General features: G+C 39.4%; 1 protein-coding gene across 2 annotated transcripts in view; it reads right to left on the bottom strand.

Moving 5' to 3' along the window:
- Positions 1–15,550, bottom strand: part of tmem132e (transmembrane protein 132E) — a 346,965-nt gene that overhangs the window by 91,851 nt on the left and 239,564 nt on the right. The window contains exons 1-2 of one of the 2 annotated variants that reach the window (XM_032533311.1): positions 12,880–12,958; positions 11,280–12,252 (exon numbers count right to left, since the gene is read on the bottom strand). In XM_032533311.1, coding sequence (XP_032389202.1) covers positions 11,280–12,252; positions 12,880–12,958 — 1,052 coding nt within the window. Of the gene's footprint in view, positions 1–11,279; positions 12,253–12,879; positions 12,959–15,550 lie in introns of those variants that run through there. The other variant, XM_032533312.1, reaches the window with a different exon arrangement.

A 15,550-nucleotide genomic window follows, 5' to 3' on the forward strand; every position in this document is an offset into this window, starting at 1 on the left:
TTAGAAAAGGAATGGCCCCCGCAGGAAAAAGGCCCATACTATACTGCCTACGTCTTAACATTCACTTTGCAGGGTATATAGATGTCCCAAAGCATTTCGAAAGGCATATCTATTCAAATTTGACATGTTCAAAACTAATTTTGAAATTGGGTAGTATTTCTGTATAAGTTTCCAACTTGCCTTAACTGAAATGTCAAAAAAACAAAGAACAACCAATAACAATCTTTAGAAAAAGATGTATGCAAAAGATAAATTCTCATCACAATTTAATCTCTCTAATGCAGTGGCCCATGAGAAAGTTGACAAGTTGCCACCTATATGTCCCAAATTGTAAAACGTGAGATTTCCATGTCTTTTTTGAATAAAAAGCAGGTTGTGGTGCTACAAAAATACTGTGAAAGTATAAATGCTCAAACCACAGAGAAATGCACACAGGCCATATTCAGAAATTGTTCAGAAACAAGCTGTCCAGACTTACAGACTGTGATGTCACAACTATACTATATCTAGTAGAAAATGCTGCTAGAATGCCATTACACTGGCATTACATTACAATGCCATTATATATATATATATATATATATATATATATATATATATATATATATATATATATATATATATATATATATATATTTATATGTACAGTGTATCAGTGAATGAAAAAAAGCCAGACAGTACATGCATGCGCATGTGTGTATGACCGGGAGGCATGTTGTCATAGAGATTTTATCAGTGCAGCACAGTAGAGGAGTGACAGAAGCAGAGGACAGGCCTATCTAATAGCTGTGAATTATTTAACCTGGAAAATATTGTAGAGGGATGGGTGGAGTCCGGTAGTTCCTTGGTCAGCCAAAGGTTGCCTTACTGTGGACCTTCATTTTAAATTCTCCTTGAAAAGACCCAGTGTGGATCCAAGTGTCTATATGTCAACTGGACCTCAAGGTTTCGGGGCTGAAACACAACTTGATGTCAAATTCAGGCGAAAAGTAATGTGACTTTTCAATTATGTGATACAAAAGGGAAAAACTATTGTCCTTCATTTTAGGGGAACGTTTGAATTTCAGGCGATAGGACCGCTGTTGTGATCAATTGCCAAAAAACTTGAAAAATATGCTACATTGGCAGGCAGGGAGGCCCGTGCATTAAGTTGAAAGCTCTTTGCCACTGGAGTACAACACTTCAGATGCTACAATGAATTTAGCGTTGTTGCAAATGAAAACATGATAATGTAAAAATGTGACGGGGCATATAATGCATATTGTGCCACCAGAGAGAATTTGAAAAACCATCTCATGCATTCACAATCAGACTAGCAGTCCTGGATGGCTGCCATTTTTTATGAATATGCATTAACCTAATCATGTCTTTATCAGAATTTCTTCCATTGAGATTGGCTAGTTTGCTAGGTTCTTTCAATGCATTATCTTCCCCCTTTTTCATTGACCATTACTCCCTTAGTGCTGCATAAAAGGCAGACAAATGCTGCCAAGGTGCATTTCTATCGGCATATAGCAGCATGGCTCTGCCCTCGATACACCATCATGAATACAGCCTTATGTCTGAGTTCTGTTTCATTCATATTTCTCAGCTCTGTTGGGACTTCCAGCCACTCAGTGTTTACAGAAAATACTAGGTTGTTACTACTTGTGGAATTGCAAATGGTCCATGTTAACGTCTTAAAAGCTTCAAACATACAAATTGCTTTTGTTTCTGGATCAATACAAAGCAAACGCTGAAACGCTAAACGCTGTTCTCCTTGTCAAATAAAAACAATTACTTAAAGTCCCAAGAATTGAATGCAACTGTACATGACCCAAAGAGGCTTGCTCTTAGGACAGAAGTAAACAGTGCATCTCTTGATCTTTGTGTACAGGATTTGAAGTTTAGCTTTGCAAATAACAGCTGCAGAGAAGACTCACTCAAGGCAGAGAGTACATCATTAAAATCAAACGCTAGTTGTGGTGGCAATTTCTCCACACCACTGCTTTCTTTGAAAACTGTAGCCTGTACAGGCAGTACAATCCTTCACACTGGGCAGAGCCCTGTCTGTTACTACAGATTGGTTCAGCAAATCTCTTGGCAGGCATCATAAAAAAGCAGAAAGAAGAAGGGAGAGACGGAGGGAGGGAGTGAGGGAAAGAAAGTAATAAAACCTTGCCAATTTCTGTCTGTGACAACATGAAAGAGGGAGGGACAGGTAAATGGAGGCTGCTTGCAGGGGAAAATATGGCTTATCTTAGTCTTGCCTCCTAAACCCCTAAAGGTTTCGACGATAACCACATAAGGCTGCGTGTTGGAAGAGGGTTGCTTTGTGCCGGTATAGGAAATGATCTAATGGATGAGGAAGAGGGACAGAAATGTGATTCTGACTGAGAAATATGATAAACACAGGGTAGACACCTCCCTACCTGCCTATCAACCAAAGATTCCCCTGGTCTGATTTCCCACATTATTGCATTTCCCCCACTGAATGTCATCCAATCATGAACCAAAATCTGCTATGAGATTAAAAAAAAGCAACAGCCAGTGAACACATTCTGTCACTCATTTATTTCTTAAACAAAGTTATGCAACATCCATTTCAGTGGTGTATAAAAGCAACATTTCCTTGATCTCAATAACTGATTACAGCACATTTTGCAGCTATGTCTGCAGCCAAAAACGTCCTGATGAATTAATCATTTTCTCTCAGACGTCTGGGGTAATTTGATCTACTGTTAATACATAACTGCTGTTAATCAGGTTTTTTGGAAAAAGAAGTTAATCTAATTTTGACACATGTCCATAGAGAGTCCCTCCAGATGTACTTTATGGTACTCTTGACATGAGGGCACAATTTATTTAACCCTTTAGGAGACAACATTTTGACCCCGGCTGAATCTTAATCGGCTCAGAAAGTCGGAGTAAAATCCCCTTCTGATCCGATGAAGATGGTAATCATTCAAAAAAGTAAAATAACATTTGTAACTTTTATGGAGCCATGTAGTAAGTAACTGTCAAAAAAGTGCTCACTTTTCTTTTACGTGTTCTGTGTTTTTATGGCAAGATTATCAAGCCATTAAGATTCACCTTTTATTGTAGCGTCACAAATTATAATTTAGAGGACTGGGAGCATAATTTCCCCAATGTCTATCTATCATAATCCTCAGGACTAATCAATAATGTGCAAACGTGTCTTGCAGACAAAGATGCCAAAGACTACATAGACTAAACTACAGGCATAAATACAGTATGTTGTGAGAACGACCGGAAAGGACCAGCAAATGAAATCCATCAACATTGCTGGAGAAATGTCAAAGCACAAAACATTTTCTGGGAGGCTAAACATAAAGTGGTCCAGATAAAAACAAAGAAATGTGTTTGGAAAGAGAAAAAACATATTGGTAATTGAAAGATTTGTAGTTTCATTCGGAGCACAGGAAAATGTAAGTTTGGGCAGTCAAATGAAAAACACATTTTTTTTTTTATACCTGAGGACTGCTGGTTTTGATTACCTTGGAAATGAGGAGCTCTAAGCTTTTGTCAATTTGTCTTTCAGGCTCCCTCTGTAAACCACCACAGTCTGCAGGAGGGCTTGTTATATTTAAATATGCTTTGGAAAAAGCGGTAAAGTATAGAAAATCCTCAGGTCTGTCTGTATTTCTCCATCTGTCAGACAAAGACCTTTGATCAACTGATTTCCCAAAGCATGAAACATTTACACGCATGTGAGTTGAATGTTAAAGCAAATATAAATAGTAAATATAATGTAATGAAGATTTGCAATCACTGACACAAACATAATATAGTTTAAGATTACAGCTCTCATCAGACCGAGGCAGTCAAATAGACAAAATAACGTACATTTCTGCAGAAGCACAGCTTTTTATTCCCAGTCTGTAGATCAACTCTAAAAGAACCAAACCGATGCAAAAGAACTGAGCAGAGAGCTTAAATGAACAGCACACGGTAGTAATTTACATTATATTAATTAAAAAAAAGATTAATGAAAGCCATTTAGGCAACTAAAAGGCCTGATACTTATAGCAGTGGGAAGAGACAATAGGGATGGAACTGCAATTTTCTGCCTAAACATACGGTTTTAAAATTGTGAAAAATGTAGGTGAAACGATTTGGGCACACAGCCTGAGCGCATCACAAAGGTCCAGCACAATTAACGGTGTCAGAAGGAATTCACTCAAGTTAATTTAAGTGGTTAAAAGGGAAAATGGGCACTACATTATACCATGTTCTGCAGCGCTTTCATAACATCGTAGATGTCATTATTCCACATCTTTTATATGATGAAGCCTGATATTTGGTTTTGGTTTCTTTGGACATTCAGCGATCTTTAACAGTTCTGTTTGTCTACACAACATGTTTAATTGGCCCACCAGCAGAGTTGGTTAATGAATAAGAGCTGAATTGTAAGCCACTGGTTATAGAAATAGTGCCCTGATGATAATGGGATATGTCTGCTGACTAAACTGAGGCTGTTCTGGCTGGCTATGTTAAGAAATGTGAAAATTAACAGGCTGTAGTGATAGGGTGGAATATAGGGGATGAATATGCAGAAATAGTATGTGTAGATGCATAATGAGTTTACTGGTGTATACTTGACCCAGATGAACTTTGTGGGTTCGAGTTGAGTTAGAAATAATGTCTAAATTAATTGGTTGTGCTTGGTTTTGTTTTTCTGAAAACCAAAACAACACTCAACAACATGCGGAGCATACTAAAAAGCCTTAAAAAGAATCTGTCAAGCGTAGAATTACCTAAATGTTACTCCGCTTGCCTATTTGAGGTTAGAAAAGGGCTGAATTAGTTCACTAGTAACCAAGCAATGGAATAAACTTGAATAACTATTTGCATTTTGCCTGCTGACACAAGCAAATTTCTTTAAGCATTTATAAACTAACTTGAGCTCAAAACAGCCTATTTCATTAACCTTCACACACATTAAAGTTCACAATGGTAAATACTTTCCCCCTGCTGCCAGACCTAAAATAACTTGTTTACAGTTGAGAAAGGAGGGGCAAAAGAAAGAAAGGAAGAAAGGATGGAGTAGTAGTAGAGGTACTACAATCCAATGTGGTCTAATAAAGAGGCTTCATTTTACTTTGTTGTGAAAGTTGGAACACTTTGAGACTAGTAAGACTCTCCTCTCCGAGATGAGTGCTGATAAACAGCGTTTCTACATGTCCCCCAATGTGTCATGACAAGACGGTCCACGGCAGAGGCATCACTTCCCGAGTCATGATCTGAACGTGCGCACGCTCCCCGGCGAGAGGTGCTGACATTTTCCATCAAGGCACAGAGAAAAGACGAGCCGACACTGACAGCAACAATGAGACGTGGGACGCGGAGCAAGACCGTGGAGCTGGCAGGAAGCTAAGGTCATGAAGTCGCAGTGTGTCATACGAGGCGAAAGCAACCATCTAACCGCCAGGGATGAAGCCACTAATGCTGAATGTGGGTCACTCTGCCTGGCTCTCCTCAAGCCTTTATTTTTTTAGCCAGGGCATTTGAATACTGCATGTTGTACCCAGAGCTCTGGAGTACTATACTGTTTCCAAGAGCCTTGTACCATGCACATAGATGTCAACGAGTCACCCAAATCTAAATTGGCAGCTCGTCAGTGACCTAGCTGCTGTTTAAAGTCATATTCAGGTTAAGCTACTTGACCCGTTGATATCCTGCAACTAAGTCTCCATATGAATAAACCAACGAAAACAATAATTCTAGCTCCCAACCAGCAGCAGCTATTTGGCACACCAAGGTTAGCTCTAGTACAGTGGAAATAATTATCATTTCATTGGGAATAGTAGCAGTTTCTTGCTTTCGGCTTGTGTCATATTAAATATTAACGTTGGATGAGTGTTCACAGATGGCAAAAAGATACAGGGATACAAGCTCATGTTGTGCCGCATGATATGATAACACACATGCTTTACCAACTAACTTTTTAATGATCTGTCAGGTTTGGCTCATTTAAATGACCTACTGTGTCAATCGTGCCGTTACAGAAAGCCTTAAGATGGAGTTTACAGTTGCACATTTTCTACAACTGACCCAGCTGGGCTTCCAGCCAATCAGATAGCTTTTGACAGTACATGGGAAGGCACAGAGTTATTACACACAGTATAGACTACATCTGGAAACAGATTTTAGGGAGAACGGATGCTTTGCAATGAGGAAATACTATAAAGAAATCACAAGGCATTAGAATGATTCATTGGCCAAAGCTTTGTATTTAGTGGGGAAATTGCTTATATGTCCTTGAAGCTGTGAAAGATAGTCCCAGGAGCAAACTGTGAGCGCGGAGTAAGTAGACATGCTTATGTTTAGAAAACGTAGTGAGATTTATCACAGCTTTTTTTGTTAAAGAAATCTGTCTGCTGCAGGTGGAAATGAAGAGCTGAGTTTGTGGGGAGTTAAAGTGGGCTAATTGGTCATTCTATCTGAGTTCATATACAGTATAATAACCACATTTATGTCTAGTCATTTGAGCAATGTTTGGGTGATGTGGAGAAAATCAAATATCACAATATTTCTGACCAAATACCTTGATATCAGTACCACAACAATATTGTAGGTTTGACTAATGGTGCTTTCACAAAATAATTAATAATTACACAATGAGATTTTTGATAAATAATCATCACTAATGTGGATATAATGTGGGTAAACGCAAATAATAGAAAGGTTAGATCAGGTTATATCACTTTACTTCAATGCAGCCTTTAAAACCAGGACAAGGAAAAAGATTTTATATCCAAAATCTAAGACAATATCTAGTCTCATATCACAATATAAATATAATGTCGATATATTGCCCAGCCATACTATATTGCTTTTGATGGAGTCACTATTTTGGTGCTATGCAATTCTGTAATGGTAAGTCAAAAATATTGCACGATTAAAATACGATGCTTTTTAAATGACATTTACACTGCAAAAAGTAGCACAATCATTCTGTGTCATGACATGCCAAGTATGCTAGATCAAATACAGCAACGCATATTGTAATCACATTGCCTTGGTAACCAAATTTGACACACCACTACTCCCATCCTACTGCATGCCATTGTACCCATGCAGGCACACTCAACACACATTGCTGACAGCGCTGATGTGGCCGCCTGAAAATCAGGGCAGATTCCACAAGTAGCCAGGCCCTGCCCTCTGTCTGCCTGGCACGCCATCATCTGCAATAACAAGTCAAAAATCTTCAAAGCTGGACGACTGAAAAGAAGCAAAATTGATAGAAGCAAAGGGAGAGTCAGAGGAGGCCTTCTGATTCATCTTTCAAGACGCTCCTTATTGCATCTTTAATCATCTACCTCAATGCGCAGGGACGACTCGACAGTTGGCTTCCAGAACTATTGAATTCCCACCCTATTGAGTCGAGTCACTCAGGAGGTTCCAACTGGGCTTTCTTCTCCCTGCCCCATCTCTTTTTTAACTCTCCTGTTTTATCACTCCTCATTTCCATCCCTGCGAGGTGCTCAGAGAGAAAGCCTGCCGAAGAACTGCAGCGACGAATGGATGCTAACATGGTCAGCTAAATGTTTCAAGAGGCAGGGGATATGACAATGCCTTCGGCTTGTACTACAAAGCCTTGCTGTAACTTTGTAACACCACGCCTTGACGGAGAGACTCCCACAGCAACTTGTTTCTCTGATTTAATGAAATATTTTGTAATCTAGAACTAGATCTATAGATGTAAAAGTGAACAATAACATGCAGAGACTCTGTGTTATGTAGCTTTGTGAGAACAGAATATTATGACTGACACTAGATCATACATTTTATAGAGGGGAAGTCTTGTTCTGAAGTGTAAATGTTGCTCTGTCGGTGTGAAGATAAATGCTCGGGATTCCTGGGGGTTGGGCCTTTGATAATGAATAGTTAGCACTGAAGTCTGGCTACAAGAAGGAAAACTGAGAGAATATCTTTAAATATACAGACAAAAAACAAAACAAATCCATAGCATTCATTCACAATTTAATTTGAGATTTCAGCTACCCTCTATAACAAAAAAAAAACTCACTTTTTTTTAGAATAATACAGACTGAATAAACTGTAAATGTCCATCATCTATAAGAAAGCCCAGTTGGAACCTCCTATATATATATATATATAGAACCATGTTTGAGACAGGGCAGGTGATAACACTTTATAATAACCATCATTAATAGATGGTAAATGGATAGTTAATTAATCTTTAGTTAATTGTCATTTAACTGTTCGCAAACTGTCATTATACTGTTAACAAAGAATTAAATTATAATTAATAAAGTATAAGTTGTGCTGTAAGTTAACAATTTGTTACACACATTACATACCTTATATACTATGGTAGGTTTTTGGTAATGATTAAAAAAATGTTTGTAAGCCTTTAAAACAAAACCTTTTCTATAATCATTCCATAGATAGATGGACCAGATGTTCCTAACACGTTGTTAAGGGTTACTAGTTGGTTTGTAAACCGTCTATAAACAATGACTGGATGGTTATTATAAAGTTGCAACAGATGCCTATAATACCTCGTAAAATAGTTAAATACTTTGTAAACCATCTATAAACATTATTTAGATAGTTAATAATTTGTCAGTGGTTACTAGTTGGTCTATAAACAGTGTCTGGATGCTTATTATAAAGTTGCAACGTGTGTGTATATATATATATATATATATATATATATATATATATACACACACACACAGTACTGTGCAAATGTTTTAGGCATGTATGAAAAAATGCTGTAAACTAAGAACAAAACAAAATTCAGTGAATGAACAGAAGAGGAATCTAAATCAAATCAATAATTGGTCACACCCTTTGCCTTCAGTACAGCAGTACACAGGTGCCCCTATGTTTTTGATTTGTTTGGGTCCTAACCTTTAACCATAGATTAGAGGTTTAGGGTTAATTAATGGTGATTTCTCCAACTGAAATGTAAGGCATCACTATTAATAAACCTTTTCTGCAGGGATCATTTCTCATTTCCCTTGGAGCTTATTAAGTTAGGCTTAATTTATACCCTACTAATCTCTAATTTTCAGTGTGTAAGATATTCAGTTAACATTACAACGATCACAGGGTGTTTCATCATCGTTGCTATGGGTTCCTTGCATTTCTCTTCTTCCTGCTGCCTTCATGCCAACGAGCAGTGAAAAATTTACTTTCCTCAAGCTTTATCAAGTGCAAATAATAATTTATTCTCTAAATATTCTATACTCAGAATATTGTGTTGACAACCGAGGAGAGGAAAGAAGTGCAGGGACCGGAGAGCAGAGTTATGCCTCATGCTCTCTCAGCTCTATTTCCATAGGCAAAGGGCCAAACTCAGAAATTTCACATTGGCAAATATTATTTACTCTAACAGAGACACAGGGAATATAAAAATGAATATTGATGTTTTGAGAAAACAGGAACTTTTTTTTAAAGCTGAGATGTCAGAGTTCAATACAACAGCTAGCACATTGATAACCACTACTGATTGTCAGTTTCTTTGACACTTCAATTATTAACTATAATGTCCTGTCATAGCAACATTTTTAATTTTCTTTTATATTACATTGTGTATTTTCCTAAAATGATAACTGACAATCTGCAAAACATGGGCAGGTAGTACTTTAGCAGGGCAGACCTGATTTGCACCTAAATCGGCTATATTCTTTATATTTTATAATAACAATGTATCAAACGACAATGGAAAACATTGTTATAATGTGAAAGGAGTCACTCATCGTGACTTCACTGATTTCGTTCACTTTCACAGCTTTCATATGGTGCTTTTCCATTGGCAGTTTTGGCCGCGCCAAACCGTGCCACTCTGATTTGCGTTGACATCACCAGTTTAAACACCATAAGTTGTACCAAGTCGCAGCCGAGCAGGACCATCCCGGGAGTCGGGCCAAAGCGCACAATCCGCCTCCAAGCACCCCCCTTCTCCCTCCGCAAAAAAGCATGCGTTGCAAGACTGTTGACTCAACCAAGAGTCAACAGAATACAATAAATGCTCATTTCATGCTACTTTAAAGTTAACCATGGTTAATGGTTGATGGTCGATGCTATTATAGAATGCATTGGTATGAGACTAGAGTTTGATTTCAGTGACTTTTTCCAGATGTCCTTCCAATGGCATCTTAAATATTTAGCCAAACTATCATTATATTATTGTGTTGTTGTGTATTATTGTGAAGAGGATACATGCAGTAGCAGTAAATTTGCAACAAGAAAAATATGAGCATGGAATAAGGTTTACTGTAGCAAGACATTTCAAAATGGGATCCACAATCGTAACCTGGTCAAACAGCGCAGGCCTTGTGCATTCAAACATAAACTGCTTTGAGCGGCAGTTCACTGCAAATTATTCATAAAATCCTGTCCTGACAGTAAAAGGAAATCTCTGGATGTTAAGCCACCACTTCAAAAGGTGAACCATACAGTGCTGCTACACTTTGACCCTGTCTCTTCCTTTTTATCTTACCTGACTTTAATTACTGCTGGCACATCACTGGACCCAGGGAAGGAGAAATTAATGAGATGGGTGAAATATGTGATTACATGCTCATTTGGCTCCTTAGAACTAAAATGAACATAAATGGCATTAAGCTCATGTGTTGGAAAGCTCAAGACAGAGAATATTGCATGACTTGGTATTACATAATGTTGGCAAGACTTACATGCACACCATGATCATGTTCTTTCATAAAATGGTGCATTTAATTTTGAGTTTATGGACAAACCTTTATTTAATTATGCAGCTTTGAATGAGGCTGATTATCAAGACTGTAATGAAGACATCCAGTTCGATGATAATTGTTCCATTAATGGAAGGCTATTTGGAGATGTAAATCCTGTATTTCTTCCAAGCCTGTCCACTTCTCACAATTTAGCATTTGCACTGCATAGCCTTGTTTACATGCATTCCTACAACCTTAAGCCTTGGATAAATTGCAGAAGATAGAAGCATATTTATAATAGAGCATAATTATAAAGGGAGATGTGACTGCAGTTCATGACAGGGGGGGAATGACTAATGTTGGCTGAGGTCTACCAGGCAAATCATTTATTTATATATAACTCTAGTGTACATGATTGCATGGAAACAGGAAGATTCTCAGAATAGGCTTCTGCTGTGCATGTACAGAGCTTGATCACATTTTCTTTCCAAAGGGGAATGTGTGATTACAAACACATTAAAAGTGGCATTAAGCATGAAAACCGGATGAATTTGGAAGCAATCAGAACACACGTCATCAGTATACATTTTAAAGAAGACTTACTTGAGGGTGAACTGTTCGACAGTGGAGTTTGGCATCAAGTAGAGGGAGATTTTGAGGGTTTCTCCAGGCTTCAGGGGCTTCTCTGGTAGCCTGAGGAACATGTTTTTGTCCAACTGCTTGTCCACCAGCAGCTGCTCTTGACTGGCCTGGTACAGGCTGATGCTCCCAATGCGCAGCAGGGGGTGCTGTGACAGAGGTTCTCCCCTTGAAACACCACCAGCCCTATGGCCTGAGCCCTCATTACACTCCCCATCAAGATTGGGCGCATGGAGTGTGTAGTAGAGCTCAACCCTGAGGGTCTCACTAGTTAACCCATCTAGGAGACCGTCAGTGGAGCCTTTCCTCCGACCCAGGGGAGCTACATTGGTGTTAAACCAGGACAGCGGCATCTCCAGCTGGGCCAAGCACTGTGCCAGGTTGCCTTTCATGCGGCAGGAGGTTTTATTTTCAAGGGTATTTCGGAAGGCGTGCAGACGGACGCAGGGCAGCTTGTCCTGAGCCTTGAAGTCATCCCAGTCACGGCCAGCGATGTAGAAAAACACCTGGACTATGGGGTTGTTGGAGAACACCCGCGATTGGACAATGAAGGCCCGCACTTTCCAGTTGACTGTCAGCTTGCCGGGAATATCCAGTGGACTAGCTGGCTGGAGCAACTCTTTGGATACTGTCTGGTCCCAGGCAAAAGGCCCAAAGCTTATGTTAATGGCAGGGAGGTCTTTTGTCTGGAAAACCACAAAATTCTCAGAGCGCTGCAACGGGTGTCCAGTGCTGGGGCTACTGCTGCTCTTGCTGCTGCTGCCGCCGCCAACTGTTTGTCCTGTGATCTGTGTCTTCCGCAAGAAGAAAGCCAGTTGTGCATTGGACATTTTAAAGTTGGCGGGAAGGTACACATTGGGTGGTGAGGGACTGGCTGTCACTGCTGAGGAGCTGAGGAGGGCATCTGAGCTGGTTGGAGAGATTTCACCTGCAAGAGCTGTGAAGAGAGGAAGAAGAAGAGAGAGGTTCAACCTTTACAGTCTCTCTTTTTTTTTTAACAGATATAGTAATGAGTAAAGTAAAGAAAATAGGTATATCATGTGAGGAAGAAAGACAAAAAGGAGGAAAAGTCAATGAATTAATGAATGGCAATGGAATGAACAGGCAGGAAGTCACAGAGGTCTGCTCAGTCAGCTGTAGAGAGGAAAAGGGAAGAAGTTAAAAAAAAACAAAAAAACTAATCAGATGATAACTGGTCAATACATGGAGAGCATCCAAAAGCACATCCGAATGAACAGGTTTTTCTCATTGTCAAGGTGCATGGCATGTAATCTTTCATCTGGGAAGTAACAACAAATTCAGTTAGTGTTTGGCTACTCGAAAATTTGAACTGGATAACACACAAAACTCTTGAAAAAATACAAAGTCACAAGCAACATGAAGATAATCTTGAAATACAGAATAAATCAGGAAACTTGAGTTTGTATTTGAATAGTGCATACACTGTTATCCATTGTACTGCACTTGTTGAGAAAAACAAGTCATCATAGCTTAACACCTATATAACAGTCACATCAATTTAGGGAAAAATCATTGTAATACAAACTGAATAAATGTGACATACTTATCAAAAGGACCCAGAGCTGAGCACAAAAACATAGTTGCCTGTCCCCATGGTCCAAATCATAGATTAAAAGTCCCATATTCCAAATAGTTTTATCATTGAATTTGCATCCTTTAAATCTGAAAAAAAATCAAGAGGATCTTTTGAATTCCCCAAATAGAAAAACCTATTCAAAAGATTTGTTACTCAACAGGAACTAAACAGAAGTTTGGCTTCTTTTTTTAGTTTCTCTTTAAAAAATCTTCGTTAGTTGCAAAAGAAGAATAAATGAGGGTAAAAAAAAATAAAAAATAAAAAGAAGTAGCATATGCTCCGGCAGTTGATCACTTGGTCATGTTCTTGTATCTGGCATAAAAGGTTCCACTGAGCTTCTTGAACTTGTGCTTGTCTTTTTCCCCGTGGCTTAGGTCTTGGTTTAAGAGTGGTTCAGCCCCACGCAGCAGCTAGCTCAATCCCAGACTGTCTGCATGGCTCCAGGACAGACTCTGATAGACAGGCAGAGCCTCCTCCTGGTTGGTGGGCTGGACGGGAACTATAGACAAAGCCTTTGACGCCGCCCCATCTTGCCACACCTAGTCTCTAGTCTATAATCACCATTTTAGCTCCCGGTCAGAGCTAAGACACACAGCCCTCAGAGGACTCGACTTACACCACACACACACACACACACACACACACACACACAAACACACACAGAGACGGAGTCCAAAGAAATAACACTCTCCAGCTCGATTCATCCTCTCCCTCTGGACGTGTTCAGGCAGACTCTTATGTGTGTACATGTAAGTGTGTATTGTGTGTGTGTGTGTGTGTGTGTGTGTGTGTGTGTGTGTGTGTGTGTGGGTGTGTGGGTGTGTGTGTGTGTGTTTGAGTGTGTGTGTGTGTGTGTGTGAGAGACGGGGCGGGGGATGGATGTATTGCTTGAATGCCTCCAGGCAGAGAGAAAGAGAGTAAGAAGAAGGGGAGAGGGAGGGCTTAGGTAAAGATTATTGAAGAATTAGTCTAGCTCTCACTTTCCTCCTCCTTATTTCTCTCCTCTTCCACCTCCTCCTCCTCTTTTACCTCTTTCTCCCCCCCCCCCCCTTTCGTCTGCTTTAGCCCCATGAGAAATCCATGAGAATGAGGGGATACCGCCCAGAGGGGGAGGGGTATCTGACTAGCCTCCCTGCTTCACTCACATGTGCCTGGAATTCCCATAATAAAAGAGAGAGAGGGATCCATGGATGTGTGTGCACTTGTGTGTGCGAGTGTGTGTGTGTGGGCCCCATAAACTGAATGGCAAACAGTGGGGGCAACAAAAGATGACGCCACAGCCAGGGACACATCCTGCACTTACAAATGAGCAATCGTAGCCCTAGAGAGGGCTGGAGAACCTTTAATAAGGAGATACGCTACTTAAAGGCTGTCTAGTCTTTATCGACCAAAAGCTCTCTACCTTGCAGGAATGTAAGTGTGTGTGTGTGTGTTTTGAAAAAAGAGCTGCTCTTGCCTTAATGAACATAAAAAGCTACCAATATGCACAACATTCCACAAACTTCCTTAAGAGCTCCTCTACCAGAGTGCCATCTGTTTCATTCTCCTGAATCCAAATGCTGGGAGACTCTACTACCAATCCTCGCCTAGAGGAAATATAGAATAGGGGACTCACGTATAAGGATATATATCTAGTATTCCTGCCAATGTTAATATCAAAGCTATACATGAGTTCATTGCTGCGTTTAAAAAGTAAGAAGATATTAGAACAGCGTTACAGACCGCTTTGCTCGATTTCTCTCATTTGAGGCAGCAGTAGCCTAGAGCGCAGAGAAACCTTGAATCCCCAGACCTGCTGGGAATTTTTTTAAAGTGAATGCTTGATGTTTTACCCCGCCTTTTGACACTACTGTCAGGGTACCCTTGAGCAAGGCTCTTAAAGAAATGTGTCTCCATGTGTTCCACAAGCACCTGCTGCTGGCCAAACAGCCCACAACAAAATGGTTTCCAGCTTGCAGCTGTTTTTTTGTTTTGTTTTTTTAAATGGTAATTTAGATTTTAAAGTAACTGTCGACTGCTTATTTTATCTGCATCTGTTCATTTAAACACAGGGAAGCTGTAGGGCTCCATGGGAACTGAAGGAAAAACTCTGACTCCAAACAGCTTGCTGACATTATTCAAGCATGTGCAAGACAATAACAACACAATATGGGACCGTTTGCATCATCAATGATGTGTGATAAAATGTAGCTGTTAAACCAACTTATACAGGGTGTCCCGCAGCAATGTGAAGCAATAACCTGAGGAAATTGGTAAAATACAAAACAATTAATCACATTTAACAAAAAAATGGGACAAAATCTCTCTCCACATGATTGTGACTTCTTTCTTTAACCAATATATATAATATTTAATACTTTTGATTGCACTGATGAATAATTATAAACTGATTTACTGAATTCTGTGCATATTCATTACTGTGCAATATCATTATATCACAATGCGTATCACACTGTATCCAAAGCCTATTTATCTTTCTATTTTTATATACACTACGGTCAAAAGTTTGGGGTCACATAAAAATGTCCATTCCACTCCATTACAGACAGAGTACCAGCTGATCTGAGTGGGTGGATAATCTTTAATGTAATGTAAGGCACATTCTGTTTACTAATCTGATATCATTTTAACAAACTAA

This window comes from Etheostoma spectabile, chromosome 13, assembly GCF_008692095.1.
Source record: "Etheostoma spectabile isolate EspeVRDwgs_2016 chromosome 13, UIUC_Espe_1.0, whole genome shotgun sequence".
NCBI lineage: Eukaryota > Metazoa > Chordata > Actinopteri > Perciformes > Percidae > Etheostoma > Etheostoma spectabile.